At 33.9% G+C, this 21,468-nt stretch overlaps 1 protein-coding gene across 1 annotated transcript in view; it reads right to left on the reverse strand.

Moving 5' to 3' along the window:
* The window catches only part of LOC105883091 (multidrug resistance-associated protein 1-like), a 79,177-nt gene that overhangs the window by 25,465 nt on the left and 32,244 nt on the right, over positions 1–21,468 (reverse strand). The window contains exons 8-16 of the mRNA XM_020284744.2: positions 21,188–21,325; positions 19,332–19,478; positions 16,724–16,808; positions 16,562–16,628; positions 16,064–16,190; positions 11,975–12,151; positions 8,736–8,903; positions 7,391–7,553; positions 3,005–3,080 (exon numbers count right to left, since the gene is read on the reverse strand). Of these exons, the coding sequence (XP_020140333.2) occupies positions 3,005–3,080; positions 7,391–7,553; positions 8,736–8,903; positions 11,975–12,151; positions 16,064–16,190; positions 16,562–16,628; positions 16,724–16,808; positions 19,332–19,478; positions 21,188–21,325 (1,148 nt within the window). The remainder of the gene's footprint in view (positions 1–3,004; positions 3,081–7,390; positions 7,554–8,735; positions 8,904–11,974; positions 12,152–16,063; positions 16,191–16,561; positions 16,629–16,723; positions 16,809–19,331; positions 19,479–21,187; positions 21,326–21,468) is intronic.

Here is a 21,468-nt window from a genome sequence, read left to right on the forward strand (position 1 = left end):
CTTACCAAATAGTAAAGCCAATAAAAAAATGAAAATGAGACTAGAAAATGGCATAGAAAGTAATGAACTAATGTGGCCAATTGGAAAAATTAAAATACATCCCTCAAACATAAGATAAAAAATTATTTATTTACTTGCTTGAAATTTCTTGTTTGAAGAAAACAAGAAAAGATAAGTATGGTTGGATTTATAGACTGTCAATAAGGTTAGTACCAATTAACCTTTTACCACACTCGTTAAAAAATGAACTTGCTTCTGGATTGTGTTGATAAAAACATGACATATTGGAAGTGAGGTGATCTTCCCAAGGTATTCTTCATTGAAGAAGTAAGTCTCAGAATTCTGGCTCCAGTTTGAGCCCATCAAACTTAGAAATTTTTAGAAAACAATTCCATAAACATATCTTTGTAGAGACTAGATTTCTTTTTTGAAGGAGAAAAAAGAGGGATTGTTTCCACAAAGTGGCTCACAGAAACTTTAAGGGTTTAACTTAGATATTAGGATCAACAGTGAATTTATAAATAAGGAAAATTAATTTATTATACAGGAAAGTGTATGATTACATTTACAGCAATACTGGATTTAATTTTTAAGGTTTTATCGAGGTACTTACTGAGTGCATGGTGAGGGTAAATACTGGAACAAACTCTTTTTATGATCTAGAGATGTGTATACCCCACAGCAAATGAATTTCAAACTATGTTTCAGAGTATGTTTTGGATTAGCTTTTCTTGGAGATTCTTCCAAAATGATACCCATTTAAATGGAAGATATTAAGTTATTATGACCAAAAAATAAAATAAATGATGGATTGGAAGACGTTGAGTGTTCTTTCAGTCTAGTTATTTATTTATTCAACCATTCAACAAATATTCATTGAATATTGATTTATGTGCCATTCAGTATTCTAGTTGATGGCAATAGAATAGCGAACAAATAGACAAAAAATCCTGCCCTTAGAAAACTTATAAACTAGAGATAGGAGAAAGATAAAATAAAAGTAAATAAGTAAATTTTCCAGTGTGCTGGATATTGATAAAGCTTATGAAAAAAAAAAAGCTGGAGAAGAGGTAGGAAGTGTTGAGATATGAAATATGGTGGCTAAGCAAATATTCATTGATGAGAAGACATTTGAATAAAAACCACCAATAGGTGGGTGATCAAGCAATATGGTTATCTGGGAAAAGTATACGTTAAGCAGTGGATCAGGAAGTACAAAGGCCCTGGGATAGGTAGCAAAGGGTCAGTGTTGCTAAGGCAGAGTAGTGAGGGGTGAACTTCAGGAGATTCTGAGATCAGAAAGATAAATAGATTGAGGTCCTGTAAGGCTTACAGGTCATCATAAAAACATGGGATTTTATTCTGAGATGTGAATCTTTTGGAAGTTTTGGGCCGAAGAGTGATATGACCTGACTTATATTTGTAAAAGAAACACTCTGGATGCTATGTTGCAAACAGCCTGTATGGCACAAAGATGGCAGCAGGAAGTCCTGTGAGAAGGCAATTACAAGAATACGGGTGGAAATGATAGTGATTTGGACAAAGGTGGCAGCTGTTAAGGTGATGAGTAGTGGCTGAATTCTGGAATACTGGATAGATTTTGAAGGTACAGCCAATGGGATTTGATGATGGACTGAATGTAGAGTAAGGAAGGTCAAAGATAACTACAAGATATTTTTACCTGAGCAACTGGAAGAATGGCATTACTGTTAGCTGAAATGGAGAAGATTGCATACAGGGCAGGTGTGTGTGTGTGGTGGGGAAAAATCAAGAATCCTGTTTTTGACACATAAGTTGGACGTGTCATTTAGACATTAAAGGAGAGACGCTGACAGGATCAGCTGGCCATCCCACCCTGGAGTTTAGAGAAGAGGTCCAGACTAGAGATATTAACTGGAAGGCCTTAGTGTGCAGAAGGTATTCTTAACGTCATGAGATGGGATGATAACACCATAGATAGAACACCAAGATAATAGATAAAGGGAGGTAGTCGAAGTTCTTTATGATCAATGAGAAATGATTCAGTTGTCCTACTGAGTCAACTAAACATGGTATGCACACAAAATCCCAGCCTGCAACATCTACATCATCCACATATCCTATCTTTTAAAAGATAGGCATAGCCAATCTTTTAAAAAATAATGAATTCAAGATCCACTCTTTCACTGAAGGTCAAATCTATAACTTTCTGAGCTATTGGATCCTGAAATGCTTGCATCACTGTAATCTATCCCAATTCTCCATTTTAAGCAATTTTGATCAATGCCTGTTCCCTGTAACTCTACCCATCATTTGCTAATATCTATATTCCTATTATTTCTTTTTGTCTTTCAGCTCCTTGTTTGGACAACTACTGGGTGAAATATTGGAGGAAAGAACTGATTAGGTTAATTTGCCTTGGTTACTACTCATGTAGTCACCTACAAAAAAATGAAGCATAATATAACAAAATCCAATCAAGGCCAAAATTTTACCATTTTTATTTCTCTCTCCCTCCTCCCCCTTTCTTTCCTCCCTCCTTCCCACTCTAAATTGTTTCTTCCTTCCTTTATTTCTACCTCTTATTTTAGTAGGCAGATTCTTCAGGTCCTTCACCAAGTCCATATTTCTAGGTCACATACCCTGTCTTGACAATCATCCCAGTCCACTGTGAAATTTTCATGTCCAAAGCCTATTTTCACATTCTCATCTGTAGAGTATATGAACACTATGGGATAGGGATATTTTTGGCACAAAAACTATCAGATTAGATTTCTACTACCAGAGTTTGGCTAGCAATAGCTGAGAGTTTAATGAGCATATGTTTCAAAAACTAAGTCTCATTCATCTCACTTAAAAATTTAGACACATCCATCTGACTTACAGTTCAGAATTGGAAACCACTAAGTACATTTTATATCCATTATAACGTATGGGTCCTTTTTACAGGATGCATTTTAAATGCTTAAAAATGTAATTAATTAGTCCATAATCCCAGTAAGCCTGATATTATACTAATACTCACCTATCTTTTTGCTCCAGGATTTGTTCTTTCAGGATAGTTCTGGAGTTAATTACACTGACTTGCTTTGGAGCATGAGCTGCAGAGGAAGAGAGTGATTTTATATCCATATCAGCAAACAATTCACAAAGTAGAGAGAGAGAGAGATGATGGAATATTGCACAAGTTGGAGATATTTTTGAGTTCTGGATCTATAGGTACATTGGGAGCACTTTTATTTTCTCCATTATTTCCACTTAATGTAAGACATCTCGTCATGTCATGGCAAAACTATGATTACATAATGAAAAAGCCTGTACATGCTTTTTTGGATATTAGAGAGGGGCACTAACTTATTTGGATCTTCCATAGAAGAGCTAAGTATTTCCCAAGAGTAATGACTCAGCAGTTTGGGGCCCAAGAGAGAGAAAATAACGTGCATTCTTCATTTCCATGTTTGCCACTGGAAAAACAAAATAAAACAAAACAAAACCAAAAAAAAGCAGAGCTGGTCCAAGCCCTGTATTTCATAAAAGGAAAGAACTAGAGGAGTTGAGTCATTTCTATGAAGACTAACATAGTTATTCAGTGTGAGAACCAGATCCCTGGGCTTCTGACAACTGGCCCACTGTTTTTCATACAAGGTTGTGACTTTTACTGTAGTGCCCCCTTAACCGAGATTTCACTTTCCAAGGTTTCAGTTACCTGTAGCCAACCTTGGTCCAAATATATTAGAGGAAAAATTCCAGAAATAAACACATTTTAAATTGTGCACCATTTTGAGTAGCAGGAGAAATCTTGTACCATCCAGCTCTGGCCTGCCTGGGATCTGAATCATTCCTTTTTCCAGTGCATTCACATTGTAGATGCTCCACTCTGGGTGATCACATCAACTGTTGAGGTTTCGTGGTGCTTGTGTTAAAATTACCCTTATTTTACTTCATAATGGCCCTGAAGTGCTAGAGTAGTGATGCTGGCATATTGTTATAATTGTTCTATTTTATTATTAGTTATTGTTCTATTTTATTATTAGAACAATTATTATTGTTCTATTTTATTATAATTAATTATTAATTATAATTAATATTTATTATTGTTCTATTTATTATTATTAATAATTGTTGTTATTATTAACAACAATTAGTTATTGTTGTTAATCTCTTATTTTGCCTAATTTATAAATTGAACTTTATTATAGGTATGTATAGGAAAAAAACATTATATATATAATTATATTATATTTATATATATAATATTATATATAATATATTATATTATATATAATATATATATAATTATATATATATATAATTTGGTACTATCTGTGCTTTCAGACATCCACAGAGAGTATTGGAATGTAATCCTTACAGTTAAGGGGGAAATTACTGTATTCCATTGTAATGTCACATAAATTAACAAGAATGTTTAAATGGCAGGATTGTGTACCTTATAAAGGAAGTTTTGAATAGACTCAAGAGCAAAAGAAGATGAATTATAATAAATAAATGGTAGATCACAGCACTATTTTACAACTAGAAACAACACCTCACAAATCCCACTCCCTGCCAGTAATTCCTTTCCCCTAAATCTTAGCAAAAATGCCCTCAAACAGAATTTAATTTTCCCCTATTACTTATGTAAATAAGAAAAAGAAATTCCCCACAGGGACAGGCTTGCACCTAACATCTGTTAATGCACAACATCTATTAATGTCAGCATGCTGTATTTCTAATTATTTTAAAAAGTTATAGATGGAACGAACAGACTCTTAAATGAGTTCTATTGCTTACTCTGACAAATATACTTCCCAACCACCTGGAAGGCAACGTCTAGAGGAGAATGTTTGGATTCCTTAGACTTTCTCTGAGGGTCATGGAGTCCTTGGTGAGGTAGTCCCAGTTGAGGCTTTGCCGTACTTCTCTCCCACCCCAGCCCCATCCTGCACCATGGGAGGCTCTGCACATGTGTAGACACCTCAGCTCACATGTTCATGCTCTGCCCACCACCTTTCCCAGCTCTAAGAAAAAAAAAAATCCTCAGACCAAAGAGTAGTAGTGCATGCCTGCAGAGCAGTCTCCCCTTGGGGGGGTGGACTTTAGTATCTGCAGTGGTCAAGAAGTGATGGATAGGGAGGACACTGTTGGGTGGTGGGTCACGATCCCTTCCTCTCTTGGCCACAAAGCCCAGCAGACAAAAGCAGTCTGGAGACTCTCTAAAGCATGGAGTACAGGACCAGGTTAGGTTGGCCCAGATCTAAGGACAGTACTGTAGGAATATTACACCGAATCTAACCCAATTTAAAGTTATTGTTTATTGGGGTGTTTTACATCATCAAAACCTATGTTTGCCTTCTTCTCTATGGTGGCTAAAGAAATTACACTATATAGGGCTAACTTTTTACAGATCTCTATCTATCTATCTATCTATCTATTTATTTATATATCTATTTCTCTATCTGATGTTTACTGTGAGTAAAGTAATTTTATGGCTGCTTTTTACAAGCCTATATATTTTTTAATTCAGCATTAAAAATCAAAATCACAGAAATATTTAGTTTCACAAAAACATATTCTATTCCTAGTATAAAAATTTTCTCTACTTTCCACCTTTCAGAATTTTAAAGGAAAAGACAGAAATATTGAGGTCATTAGAAAACAAAGCTTGAATTACATTTTTCTTATTCTGGCATATTCCTGATGATGAGTTGGTAACATCTATTCATGTCAGCCAAACTCTAAGAATATTATTACTTTCATTCTGTTACAGTAGAAGGCACTTGCACAAAAGAAGTTATACAAATGCAGGAGAGATGGGATTTTGTTTCCCAAACAGGGGATTTAAATAACAGCAAATTCTACAGTTTTCAAAAGATACACTGTTCATATTTTATGGCAAATTAAATATTGAACTGAAGTCTTACACACTGCGTGCTTTTGGAGCTGTATTTCCAAAGTAATATATATTTCATATTTCCTTTAAAATAAATGGCAAAAAAAAAAAAAATAAGAGAGACACTGGTCCATAGCATTCCAAATCATCCTGTTAACTACTGAGGAGACACACTTCCAGATTCATCCGTTTAACAAACATCTACTGAGCACCTGTTATTATTCTAGCACGAGGCTGCCTAAGTGCAGGGGATAGAGCAAATGGCAGACTCCATGCTCTGTCTAGTCCTAGGAGACACTCCCAGCATCTCTTTCCTATACAGGAGGCATAAATTGTTAACTAACCTGTCTGATAAGGCAAGGAATCATTTCCAAAGTTGGTAGCTATTGAGAAAAAAAGAGGTGTTTCCTTTATGAATGGTTACTGCCAGCTGATGATGCATTGTATATTTTTGAATGTATCTACAAATAGAATATTTGTAATGTAAGAAAGGAGTGAAAACAAGGAATGAAAAATAGTAGTACACAACTAATGTGTGTTAGCTTAAGTCCCAAAGAGAAACATATCAGCAAAATAACTTTGTTTTAGGATTTCATGGCCTTAAAATGATAAATTGCACTGATCTTTTTATAGCCTAATTTCATACTTTTATGACCTTTACATCCAGGTAAAGTGTAAAGTAAGTTACCAGTTCACATAGAAAGTACTGAGACATAGCTCTGTATTTCTTATTTTACCCTGAAATTATGAAATAGTTAATTAGTTTTATAGTAAGTTCCCAGGGGAACTTACTGGAAAGGTATAAGAAAAGGATTATGGTATGATGATCTACATGAGAAACCATCTATATCTGTGAAAAGAGATGATGGCACATCATACAACTTTCAGAATAGACAAAGACTCATCTCTCTGTAATATTAAGATAATGCTGGATTTCAAACATCCCTGTGTCCTACACATTAGGCAAAGATCAAATCATTTCATTTATTTTAAAATGTCTATGAAGCTTAATTTAAAAATTTGGGACTATAGTAACTTCGTAAATAAAACCAATTGTTAATTCTTAAAAATTGGACAACTATTTTCCCCTTTGCCTTTCCTCAGGTACTTTTTCCTTTGTTTCTCTTCTTCAAACTCTATATATTTTAACTCATATGTTTAAAATATTTATTATTATTTCACATGGATTTATGCTCTCTGTTCTTAATTTAAAAGTAAGTAGAATGTTTATATCCATTATATTCTAGATCTGGAATAGAGTTTATAAATCATCTAATCTCTTATTTCATAGATGAAAAAATAGATTTGGGGCATTAGAAGCTTTTTTTAAAAAATCATAAATGAGCTAGATTTTTACCTGATGTGTCCCACTACGTTTGTTTCTTTCCTATGGAAACTAAATACCCAGCTCTTGACTTAAGCAGGATGAATGAAAATTCATAGCAAGAAGTAAGGCAATTAGTGGACTTTCAAAATGGGTAGGCATATTGTATCCAAGTTTATTTTTCATTGTGTCCTTACCTTTTTCTTGTTCACTGAAGACCTCAAGCAAATTAGTGAGGCTTTGGGTTTTAGAGATGAGCTCCTGGTATGTTCCCATGTGTGCTACTCTTCCACTTTCCATTACAACAATAAGATCCATTTGTGGCAGTAGTGTGAGGTTGTTTGTCACTAAAATACGAGTCTGAAAAACAAAGTGTTTTATTCGGTAGGTTACAAAACAATGACACAAATGATTTATTTTAAAGAAAGCTGCAGTCACTTTTTTTTTACCTTTACTCTTTCAGAGTGTAATTTTTGGTAAGTGCCAGTTTAAGGCAGCGTCTATATATTTCACAATGAATGATGATGACATGCTGGTAGATGGCAAAATAGTTTGCAAATGTGACTTTAACCCTTTGTTTCAGGTATTTTTTTATTCATTAGAAATGAATCAGTTTCACTGAAAATTCAAAACAGTTCCATAATATGTGATTCTTGCTTACATTTTAAAAATGTATGGTCCCATTACAAAAGTGTTTGATCTAAGTTATAATTCAGACTCTTTATTTTTAACTCTTTCATATTATTTTGTACATATAATTGAATGAGACCTTTTTGTCTTGGATTCATCACAATAAATTAAGAAATGTGTATATTATTTACTGAGGCATATATTTTGCAATTTTATACATTAATTTTTTCCAAAGTGCTCTATATTAGTAAATCCATAAACATAAAGGCTTCTTAATTAGACTATTAAAAATCTCTGCTATTCTTAAGTTGAGAAACATATATCAATTCATTTGTGCCTTGAAGTCCTTGAATAATGATGATGCTTACCTCAGAGATTTGCTATAGGAACTAAATGATCTAATTTAAGGTGTCAACTATGACATGAGCTTGGTAAATATTAATTTCCATCTTCTTGGCCCCTTCACAAAACAGTTGAACCATTATTATTGCTATGTTAACGATGCCAAATTTTAAGTTATAAGTAACCAATAAAAATATTCTATTTTTTAAATAGTAATATGCAGCAAAATATCATTTTTCAAAAAAAAAAATCAACTAAATTAAATCAACTCATTATGATACAGAAATCACCTGGGGATATGGTATCAATTGATGAGGTAACAATCACACAAATTGTCACCAGAGTAAACATATAAATAAAACTTGAAAAAATATTCATTGAAATTTTTTGTAAATAAGCAATCATAGTTTTTGTAAATATGCATAGTTTTTGTAAATATGCATCATAGTTTTTAGGTGAAATTTGACTACTTTGCTTAAACAAACAAAAAAAATGGACTTTTAGGCACAGCGCTAGGCGGATTATCCTTCCCCTACCCCCTAAAAAGGCAGTAAATGATACTTTGGCTACCTTGTCTTTCAAAAGGCCCAGGGACCCTATCACTTTTTCAAAAAGCTGCTTTCCAACATGAACATCAACAGCAGACAAGGGATCATCCAGGAGGTAGATGTCAGCCCCACTATAGACAGCTCTAGCCAGACTGACTCGATGCTTCTGGCCCCCACTTATATTCACACCCTGAAAATAGACCAAGAGAAAAACAAGACCAGAGGAGAAGTGTGTAAATCTCAAAGCATATACGGTTACATCCAAATAATGTTTCATAGCATGGATAGATAACACCCCGAAATGAATGCTGGAACTTTTCTGTATCCATAATTTCCTAGGCCTGTCCTGATTCCACTTCCTAGCACTACTAACTTGTGCTAATTAGCAGATATATCTACTTTGTCTTAACTGCTTACTATCAAAACAAGATGCTAACAATTAAGGAGAAAAGAATTTTCAAATCCCAAACTCGGAAAAGTCATGCCTGTGGAATATTAAACAAGACTTTTGGCTGCCAAGCATATACTGACACTAGTGATTATTTTTAAATTGACACGTAGGAAATTGAGAATAATAGCTAAATTAGCAAAGCAGTAATCAACATATCCTATTTCTCCTGTAGAAAGATTAGTACAAGTCTTGTTGGCAAAAGTACAGCGCTAAGCAGCGAGAATAGGGAATATTCATCACCCCATGTGAGAATTAAAGTTGACATATACAGCCATGTATGGAGAATTATGGGGTCAGGCCCAATTTACTTGATTTATTTTCTATTTAGTGTTTACAGATCTGCTTTAAAAGCTTGCAGTGCAGCACAGAACTTAGCCAATGACCTATAATTGTAAAATACCATTGCTTCTTTGCATTTTTCATCCTCTTCCTACTCAACAAACATCTGCTGAGTAAGACTATATTTTGGGTGCTACGCTAGCACTTGGGATTCAAAGACAAGTAAAACAGAGCCTATATCATGAAGAGGTCACAGTTTACAGTTTAGCAAGGCAGAGGCACATACATGTGTGTGCATGTGTGTATGTATAAAGCAATGTGATGTGTGTGTGTTTGTGTGTGATTATATAAATAATATCATCCAACTCATGTGTTTATTAAGAGCATTTGACAAGACAAAGGTAAAAATATTTAGGAAAAATCCAACACCAAGTATGGGCACAATTAATATTAGCTGTTATCACATGGTCACTCCTCTCTCCAATCTATCCTCTGTCTTATCATCATTTTTCCTGTAATTGTGTCATTATCTTGCTTAAAAAACTTGGCTACCCACATCTCCTTCTTTTCATCACTCATGAGTAACAGCAAATTTCTTAGTAGAAATCTAAGATGTTTATATTTTAACATTAACTCACCTCTTCAACCACTCTCCTAATGCTGCTCTCAGGGGACAGTAGTTTGCCACCCAGACTAACCTTTCATGCTGCCCTTTCATACTTGGCAGCAGCTGTTCACTTTGACCACATGCTCCCTTTTTAACTTAAGGGCTATTCACACTAAAATTTCTCTTTGAGAGCAACCTTCTCGACGTCCCAAGTGAAGTGATTCATTTCCTCCCGTCCTGTCTTGTGGTGCTTTGTTTATTCATCCCATAGCTGGAATTGGCAGTTTCCATGTCAGTCTCTCTCACTAGCTATGAGCTCTTTTCTAGGTCATCCTTGTATTCCCCACACCTAGTGTCTGAAACTAGGTGATTGACAAATATTGGTAAAGAGATTAATTGATTAATATCATTGGCAGAGGTCCACTAGACTACAAGTTTTTTGAAGGCAGGATAATAGTTCTCTTACTCACCATTGTGTACCCCATAGCAGAATAAGGGCACATATGAAATTAATAAATGTTTGTGGTCAGTTGAAGAAGGCCAAAGGAAAAGATGAGTACAAATGAGGAAAATCTCTACCTTCATTGTCTTTGTTGTCTCATAAACAGCTGTAAACAGATCTCCTTTTGAAACATTCAATTACATGTTTAAAGTTCAAGATCAAATTGCGATAAATTTAATTATAAAATAAAGAATTTGTTAATAACAATAACATTTAATGCCTATACTAAATCTCTACTTCTTAGTTTAGATTTTATTCCTTTTAAAATTCTTTATAGTTAAGTAATATCATATAATCCATATTTTTAGAGATTGTATTTATCAGCATTTTGGTCAGTATGTATTAGCAAGTTTGAAGAAGTCATATTTCTGCAACTTATTTATGGCACCATTTTGCTTAGGGAGAGTGAAGATGCTAGAAAAAATCCAGGGGTTGGAAAAAAATCTATATAGCAATATGGAGAAAATACCTCTGCAAAGTAATAGACTATACATGAAGTAAGTTTAGATACAAAGTAAATTTTGGCTCATCCTAGATTCTATACATTTTTACTTTCTATACTTTTTTTATATAATATATTTTGTTATATAATATATTTTATTTGTCAATTTATATAATGAGACTATGAGATAACATAAAGTCAGGGGTAAAAATGCCTAACAAGGTTATACTCACTCTCTTTTCAGAAATTCAAAGCACTTAGTAAGGATTATTTATTCATCTTTTCAACACACATGAATCGTAAGCAGAGGCTACTTTTGCATTCATGTTTAATTAATGGAGATTTTAGTCACAGGTTGGGATAATCTCTTGGGGCTCATACTTTAGCTCATGATATCCTCTTATTTGTTTTAAATCCAAAATACTGAGCAGAGCAATGACTACTCATTAACACAATGAAAATAAAATGGAACAAAGAGTAAGATGATTGGGAAGCAAGCTCCTCTTAAGCAGGAATGAGCAAATGTGAAGTAGGCACATTAATAGCTGTATTGTCTCAGAGCTTCCTTAGAACCTGGACTTGGGTGCCAACGCTAAAGACTTGTGCTATTTTGCTAATGTTCTAGCCTTGACTTTGTGTGCAAGAGATACAGGAACAAACAAAACTATTATATTATTTGCAGATGAGAAAGCAAACAGCATTGTGCCAATAAGCAAAACAAAAATGTTGATGATCTAACTGATGGGCTTTTATTCTCCCAGGTGGATACTGACAACAGAATTTCCTACTGATTTTTAATATGGTTTACAAATAGTCAATGACATAAAATTATTTGTCTTTAATAATACTATCTCTTTGATAGGAATAGTGTAACAAAATTGTGTAGATCTTTAAGACCTCAGTAAAAAGACTTGAAACATTTTATTAGCACAGCTGAATGGAATTTTATTCCTGCACATGATAAATTATATTTTCCTTACTCTTTCTCCAATCTCAGTTTGATCTCCATTTGGTAACTGCTCCAAATCGGGAAGGAGAGCACAGGCTTCCAACACTCGCTCATAAAACTGCTTCTGCATGACAGAGCCAAAAAGAATGTTTTCTTGCAAAACGCAATTCTGAATCCAGGCCTGCTGAGAAACATAAGCCACAGAGCCCTAAAAGAGAAAGAAGTAAAAAAAAAAAATTCTTAACAAGGGAAAAGGAGAAGTTGCATATACCATATTAAAGAAATATATTTAGTGTGTAGTCTTGCCTTCTTTGGCTTTAAATAGAATTTTTAGTTTTGCAAAAAAAAATATATAGATCGTGGTATCCTATTTTTATTTCATATATGTTTATTAGAGCTTCCTTCAAATGAGTTAAGTTGTGCTTCTTATTTGCTCTCATAATGTCTATCAAAATTATCTGCCTCCGGTAGCATTCTCTGGAAGCAGATGCTGAGTGTATCAGTTTTCTAGGGCTGCAATAAACTTTGAGTGGGTAGTTAAAACAACAGAAATTTATTTTCTTACAATTCTGTAAGCTAGAAGTCTGAAATTAAGGTGTCAGCGGGATGGGTTTCTTCTGAGGCCTCTGTCCCTGGCTTGTAGATGGCTGTCATCTCCCTGTGCTTCACATAGTCCTCCATGTGTGTGTGTGTGTATGTGTGTGTGTGTATGTGTGTGTCCTAATTTCCTCTTCTTAAAGGACATCAATCATATAGGATTGAGGCCCACCCTACGAACTTATTTTAACTTAACTCTGTAAAGATGTTATCTTCAAATGCAATCACATTCTGAAGTACTAGGGTTTAGAACTTGATATACAAATTTTGAGGGAGCACAATTCAATGTATAGTACTAGAGACAGAGTTGGGGGTGCAAGTTGTTTATTGGGGATCAACACTGTGGAAGGAAAGGAGAAAAGAAGATTAGGTAGAAGGAAAAGTAACACTGTGATGCAGACCCAACAAAGCTTTAACCAACCTTCCAGAAAGCCATGGAGGAACGTTGCCCATCAGAATTGTCCTATGTTAGGCTGAACAAAAGTGGGACCCCAGTTGCCATCTTCAACTGAGGCCAACCTTGAAGGTGACTGGCTGATTATACTGCTAAGGTTGGGTGGCAAGTCCTTCCTGGAAAGGGGATCTGAGTGGTGCATCTCTGTGTCTTCCACATTAATCACTGCTCCCCAAATTCATTATTTGATGATTTTATGGCTTGAAATGATTACTAAATATTTGATGCACTGCTACATAAAATATCCTCTTAACTAACTCTTCTTTTCCTGAAAAAAACCTATAGTATTTGAACTAGAGACCTACCTTTCAATCTGCCCCATGGACTCTATCCAAATATTGATTTAGGAGTATTTTACCTACTGCATGCTCTGTAACAATACCAGGCATTTAAAGTACTTTCTGACGTAGACATGTATGCAACTATTATTAGCCCTTTGATTTCTACTGACTACTTTAAAGATCAAAGATTAACTTTTAATTCTTCTTTGTTGAGTATGTAAGACACAGAATGGCTTTTGATCAAAAACAATACAATTCTGATCTGACCTGATGTTGAACACAAAAGTAATTGCTCTTGAATTGCCTTGTGAAGTGACTAATCTAACCTTTGCTTAGAATTGCATATTAAATCAACCTACAGATAATAGATATTTTGAATACTTGCTACATATTGAGCAAGTTAAGCAGAATAGAAGATAAAGAACACAGGAGAAAAGGGAAAAGAACATGGGAAAAAATGATAAAAATCAAACTAAATACTCCATTGATAGTTAGAGCCTTATATCGGTATTATGGGAAAAAGAGCTGATTAATTTATAGAGAGATCGAAAAGTTTCCTTTTATTATTATTACAATTATTATTTGCCTCTCACATACAAATGGAAATATGTTCTTCTTGCATTCTTATAATGAAACTACAATAGAAGTTTTGCTAGTTCAAAAATGGTCTCAAAATGTCTGATGTTCTGTCACAGAAGAACACTGATTACTGAATACGTCTTCCTAAACAGTGCGTGGTGTGAGCCTTTGATGAGCCTACTGAGAAGAATAAGGGATTCACAAAGAAGCCTTTGTGAGCCTACTGAGAAGAATAAGGGATCCTTAGAGAAAGCTTGGAGAGAATAAGCAGTCTCAAGGTGTGAACATTGTGATATAAAATATAATTCAAAAAAGTGATCATCTGAAACATTGAAAAACAGGAAGATGCACACAGAAGCACTTTGAAAACTCTAAATGTTAAGTTGGTCATGCCATTATAATGATCATTTTATGTAACTAGAGATAATCAGGATGACACAAATTCCCCATAAAAAATATTTGGGGAAATAAATCAGAGTGTGATACTTCAAATCCTGTCATTGATCCAGACCAAAAGCTTCCTGAAGGTCAAAGTGACCAGTTATAGAGACAGATAACATCTTCTGGCTTAGACATCTATAATTTAATATAAACAAAGGGTGTTCTCTCTGCTTTTTATCATTAGGAATGGCATTGTTATGGTTTCTTTCATCAACATGAACACTTTCTTAATTACAAACATTCAAAGATATCAGAAATGATCCTTAAATCTTACCATGAGAGCCTCAGCAATCATAATGGAGATAATGATAATCATACATATTCATAGGGAGCTAGCTGACTCTGTGCCAGGAGCTAGGCTAGGTCTTTGCACATTACCTTATTCAATCCTCACCCCAGACTCTTCAGCTCATTACCATTATTAATGCATCAGGTGACACCTAGAATTGACATCATTTTTATCTTTACTGATTCCTAATTATTTTTCAAGATCAAATGAAAGGCTACCACTTTTCTGATTCTTTTTCTAACTATTCAAAGTAAAAATTTTATTTTATGCTTTAATTTTTTCATATCTGATTTAAACATTTCTCATAATTGATGTTGATATTTTTCTCACTAGAATTTGAAAGAAGAGGAACATACCTTATGCATGTTTGTTTTCCTGGTACTAAGGGCTGGGCACATAGTATGTGCTCAATAATTGCTTGGTGAAAATAGCTGAAAAAACTAAGTGAAAGTTAAAAGAAACTAATATGATGTTCATTATATTTGTAAAGGACACTCCCTGGCCTAGAGAAAGTTACGTCATCTTGAACCATAGAGAAATGGCTGATTGCTATCATTATGAACAACCTAGGGCTATGAAGATAGCATACTTAAGATTAAAAAGTAGTGGTTTTAATTAAGTACAATCTTCTCAGAAAAAGTCATAGGAATCATATATTTGATCCTAAACCAGGTAACAGTAATGCTGAGACAAAAAGAATAATGGAAAATTAATCACTAAAGGACTAGAATCAGGAAAGATATAAGGATATGAGGAAAGATATATCCCGAGGAAACACAAAAGGAGTTAGGGTTGATTTTTCCCAGAGAGGAAAAAACAAGTTGTGTGAAGAGAAACTGATCGCAGATACATAGAGCATCTCCATCTTGTCACAGGTGAAAAGGGTGGATTGGACTGTAAGGAAAAACTCATTGAGTAGCCTAGGAAACAACTAATTAAGATTTTGTTGAATTTTTTATTCTTATTGATTTTTAAGAATAAAACAATTAGCCAAGAGTAGGCCTCCCCACAGTCCACTATAGGCTGATTCTTAGATGTAAGTTATTTATATTATTATTTTTCTGCGGTTTCTTATAGGTGAAAGATCCTACCCCTGAGCAGCTATAAGACTTCTTAGAAATGGAATGGCTGTAATTACTTAGGGAACCTTGCTGAATGATAATTAGAAACCCAACAAAATTACAATATAAATCACATTCATTTCTCTATAATTGGTTGCAATTCAGTTAATAACATCAAACAATTACCATAAGCATTCATAAATGATTTGCTGAAGTATTTGGCAGACAGAATTCTGTTCTTAATCCATCCATAGTTAATCGATTTCTATGGAAATTGAAATGTTTCTTATAAACTAGAAATGCCCATTAAATACTTTCATCTTCAGTTTAATTTAATAAATTCTTCTGGGCACTAATGATGAGTTAGTTATAGCCTTTTACACCAGGAAATATTGAAAGAACATATTGTTGTTTTTACCTTTCTTTGGACAACTCCTGTAAGTTTCTCCATTTCTCCCAGAATGGCAGAAAGCACAGATGATTTTCCAGACCCAACTGGCCCTACCACAGCCACTAAAGCTCCTTCTGGAATCTTTATGTTCAAGCTGCATGACAAGAAAAGGAGAGAGATGATATAGGAGATACTTGTAACAGTTGTTTTCAATGTATATTCCTAGGTAAGTCACTTTTACACAGCACTGAGGGTCATCCCTGAAATTGTTGCTTTTCACATTCTTCTATAAATAACTAGCCTTCCAAAATGCAGACAAATGAACAATCTAGTGCTGCAGACAAAAGAAATGAAAATAGGACAGTAAAATCACCATGAAAATGTAAGGTGCAGTGAGAAGTTTTAAAAAGTCTTATTAATTTAAATATAGTTATCTTATTAGAAAATTCAAAGAAATAAAAATATGGAGCATTATAGAACCCAATATTAAAATCTAAAAAAAATTTTCTCCAAATCACAACTTACTCTTTTAGTACTGGAATCCCTGTTTTATCCCAGGAGAAAGAAGCATTTGTAAAACCAATGGCATGATCTAGGAAGAAAAACAAGTACAATGATGCATTTTAGAACTAATTACCTTCAATTCCGAAGGGAAATAAACATTGAATGCAAAGAGAAAGTGCTGACCTCCTATGTAGTTTGTTTCAATATTTTGAGGAAGAAGCTCCTCATCATTGAGAAAGTCTTCCAAACGATCCAATGATATTCTTGTCTATCAAAGTAAACATAAATGAAATTTATTTGAGGTTCAAGTAGAACTTAACCTGTTTATTGTGATTGACAGACTGCTCAAAATTTTTCAATGCAAATTGAAGATATTGATATAAATATAGCAGACATAGTTTAAATTGTTTTAATGTTGTAAGTAAGTTTATCCCTAATGAGAAAGAGTAGTTTCAAGTGTCAAAGATCAAAACTAATGTCATCTATGCTGGAAAGTATGAGAAGAAACAAAAATTCTTCCTTGTTATCCTAGAAAAACTATAATTGCTTAATCAATAATTATAGAAAGATTAGTGTTTTCCAGATTTAGTGAGGTAAAATTGACAAAAATTGCATATACTTAAGGTGTACAACATGTTTTGATATATATTTGGAAATGGTGACCACAATCAAGCTAATTAACATACCCATAACCTCACAGTTACCTTTTTTCCTTGTGTGTGGCGAGAATACTTAGCATCTACTCTTCTTAGGTATTTTTAAGTATAAAATACATTATTACTAACCATAGGCACTGTGATATACTTAAGTCTCCAGAACTTACTCATCTTGTAGCTGAAATTTGATCAACATCTTTGATCAACATCTCCCCATTTCTCCCACCTCACCCTCAATCCCTGGTAACTACTATTCTTTTTCTGCTTCTATAAGTTATACTTTTTTAGATTCCACATGTATTTGTCTTTCTGTGTCTGGCTTATTTCACTTAGTATAATATTCTGCTATGTTGTCACAAATGGCAGGATATGCTTTATGAAGGCTGAAATGTTGTGTGTGTGCGTGTGTTTACCACATTTTTTTTATCCATTTATCTGTCAATTGACACAGGTTGATTTTATATTTTGGCTACTGAATTATGCTGTAATGAACATGGGAGTGCATATGTCTTTTCAAGATAGTGATTTTATTACCATTATGTATATACCCAGAAGTAAGATCGCTGAATCCCACGGTACTTCTATTTTGAATTTTTTGTGGAACCTCCATACTTTTTTCCATAATAACTGTGCTAATTTACATTTTAACCAGTAGTACATAAAAGTTCCCACATTCCCTTCTCTTCACATCCTTGCCAACATTTGTGACCTTTTGACTTCTTGATAATAGCCATCCTAATAGGTACGAAGTGATATTTCATTGTGGTTTAGAAAGATTAGGTTCTAAAAGCAATTTTAAGATTGATGAATTAATTCTGCTGCTAATGATAAACAAAACCATGACTTGGCAAGAATAATATTCATTTACAGTAAAATAGCTATAAAATGTTTAACTACTATTAGGATAAATAATCACATTTTTCCTGAAATTAACTTACATGAAATTTCTAGTACATTTAAATTTACTTTGAACTGAGAGACTTCCATTGACTGATATTATATTGCAGTTTTTAATCAAAAGTGTCATTCATATTAGTACATACACTGGGGTTTTTTTTATTTTGAAAAATTAGTCTTCTTATTTATTAAGCAAAGGCAGCAGTGTACCACTAGGAGTTGGATAACACTTTGAAAAACCATCCCTTTATCTAGATTTGAATTTCAAAAGCAAAACAAAACTGTTACTCTAATAACTGACATTTTCTTTAGAGAGTGTTCTGTGAAATCAAGTGTTAAAAGCATCATATCAATGGATCTTCTATGCCCTCTGTTGGTTATTATAAGTAAAAAAAATATGAAAAGAGTATGATGTAACAAAAATGGCTTACTTGGCTTTTACTATTCAATTATGTTATTCTTTATTCAAATAATAATGAAAAATAAAGGCAAACTTAGATCTTAGAGCTGATTCCAATAAACAAAGATTCACTTTGTTTATGAATCCAGACTTGAGGAAAAGAATTCAATGGAGGATGCCCAGACAACACAAACCTGACATGCAAAACATTTAACTGAAAATCTCAGGACAAAAGGACCAGGAAAGTAACTTTTTTGGATTCCCTGTGGTTTAGCAACGACCAATGTATACAGTGGCTAAATAGGATCCAGGGATTGGAGCTTAGGACTAAAAGCAGGCTGAGCAAGGCATGTCACAGAGTGACTTACTGGCAGTCTGATACTATCAATGCTTTTTTCTCCCTGATTATTCATTCAGTGGAGGTGAAATGCTGCTAAATTCTGGGGAAACATTTGATGCAGTTTTATACAAATTGCCTAATTATAAATTTTTAGTGGAAAACAGAAAATGAATGCTATGATGGCATAGTGGCTAACATCAGCTTTTAAAAAGGTAAGTGAAAGAAACTAACACTTAGCAAGCAAAGCAATAGAATGTATTGAAATAGTTAAAAGTCACATTGGTAGGGAAAAAAGCACAAGCAGGGAAGACAGGATTTCTCCCATTCTATAATGCTCTTTATTACTCATTGATTCAGGGAGACTAATTTTGAATGCAGTGTTAAATAACCACAAAAGGTGAAATAATATGAAGAAAAAGGCAAAGAAATAAAACAACTTAAAGCATAGATAGATTTCCATAGAGGAACGATTCTTAGTTTAAGGTACTCTGAATGTACCTGGACCACTGTTGAGATCACCTGTGGTAATTCAAACAGAGGAATTCTTAAAATATTAAACAAAGACATAGATGTGAACACTTTAGTAGCTGTTAAAATGTTTTCTTCATCCAGTAAGAAATAGACACGAAAGGTCACCAGGGACACCTAAAAAAATAGAGATATGTTATTTACTTCAAATATTTACAGATAACAATATTATGAGTTACAGTCCTCCAAATTACAAAACAATCTCAATACTATTGTTTTGTTTACTGAGATTCAGTACTCTTGCTGAAGAACATAAAATGTATATTTAGTACAGATCATAAAATTGTGTATCTTGGACAATGACATCCTTGAGACTGTGTGGTCCAGCTCTTTGTTATAAGATGTGTCATATTTTTACTAGAGTTGTTGTTCCCATTTAAATTGTGTATCAGTTCATTTTTCCTTTAAAAGCAGAAGTTTTATGTAAACTTATTTTCCAGTTGTGTGTGCATACATTCTGACTTGTATGTAATAATCATGTTTTCCTTGTGTCATTAAATTAACTGAAAAATATATGAATAAATCATGGCCGATAAGACTTATATTTGCTCTTATGAGTTTCATTTTCAAAAGGCAGAAAAGTTCACTCATGCATGAGAGCATATTGACTATCATGTATACAGTACTGGCTTCAGCAAATGCTTCTTGGACATTTTCACCAAAGTATTCCAAATGTAAATATTGCTTGCACTTCAATAATACATGTTTAAATGAAACAAAATAATATTTTAAATTATCAAGGGAGACATATAGTACTTTCCTTGACCCTCATCATCTCCTGGACTGGTAACTTTGTTTAAAAATTATGCTTCAGTTATATGTGGCTTGCCTATCCTTTGGCTTTTGCCCACCGCTTCATATCCTAAGGCAATTTATACTCTAAACAGCATGGGATTCGATATGTTTACATGGTATAATAGAAAATAAGCTTACTTCATATCAATTCACCTCTAAATATATATTCTTTAACTTTGAAGATATTTTCAAACTACTATGGACTTCCATTTCCTCCTTTTTTTTTGTTTTTTTTTTTTTTGAGACAGAGTCTCGCTTTGTTGCTCAGGCTAGAGTGAGTGCTGTGGCGTCAGCCTAGCTCACAGCAACCTCAAACTCCTGGGCTCGAGTGATCCTACTGCCTCAGCCTCCCGAGTAGCTGGGACTACAGGCATGCGCCACCATGCCCGGCTAATCTTTTCTATATATATTAGTTGGCAAATTAATTTCTTTCTATTTATGGTAAAGACAGGGTCTCGCTCTTGCTCAGGCTGGTTTCGAACTCCTGACCTCGAGCAATCCGCCCGCCTCGGCCTCCCAGAGTGCTAGGATTACAGGCATGAGCCACCTTGCCCGGCCCATTTACTCTTTTGAAATGAGGAAAATAATACCTTATTATTGTGAGAATGAAATAAGGCTATGTAGATAACTTGCCTTGTATGCAGTAAAAACATTCAATAAATGTTACTTGCCTTCCCAACTCCATATAAAGCAGCCTGGGGTTCTGCTTAAAAGGGATTAATTAAACTTTGGAGCTGGAATGAAACTCTGAAATGTAGATAGTATTTTTTCAAAATATAGGATATTTTCAATCTGTGAGAAATCTACAGAGTAAAATCTTATTATATGTAAAAAATACAGACCAATGAAACACATATTTCCCCTTCTTTAAATCTTTTGTTCTCTAATCTACATAAATTAATAAATGTATTTCCTGAAAATTTTAATTCATCTATAGAACATTCACTTTCCACACATTAATTCTAAATAATTTGGAGGTGAATCTGTAAATCCAATTTGAAAATCAAAGCAGGAAATTATTATACACTCACCAAAAACGGAATGCAAGTTAACGCCAACCTAGAAAATACAGTAAGATATCTAGCTGATTTTTGAAATTCCAATTCCTCATCTCGAATTTCAATAATCTTATTTTGATAGAAGGGTTCCCAAGCATAAAGCTTGAGGATCTGTAAAAGAGTCAAATGGTGATTATTTGGTAATCGATACCGCAGAAGAATAAAATGCACACATACAAATACATACCACACTCACATATATACGATAGTGAAGGTAAAAAATGATGGTACACTCATAAATAAAAGTAAATTGT

This window comes from Microcebus murinus, chromosome 1, assembly GCF_040939455.1.
Source record: "Microcebus murinus isolate Inina chromosome 1, M.murinus_Inina_mat1.0, whole genome shotgun sequence".
NCBI classification, from domain to species: domain Eukaryota; kingdom Metazoa; phylum Chordata; class Mammalia; order Primates; family Cheirogaleidae; genus Microcebus; species Microcebus murinus.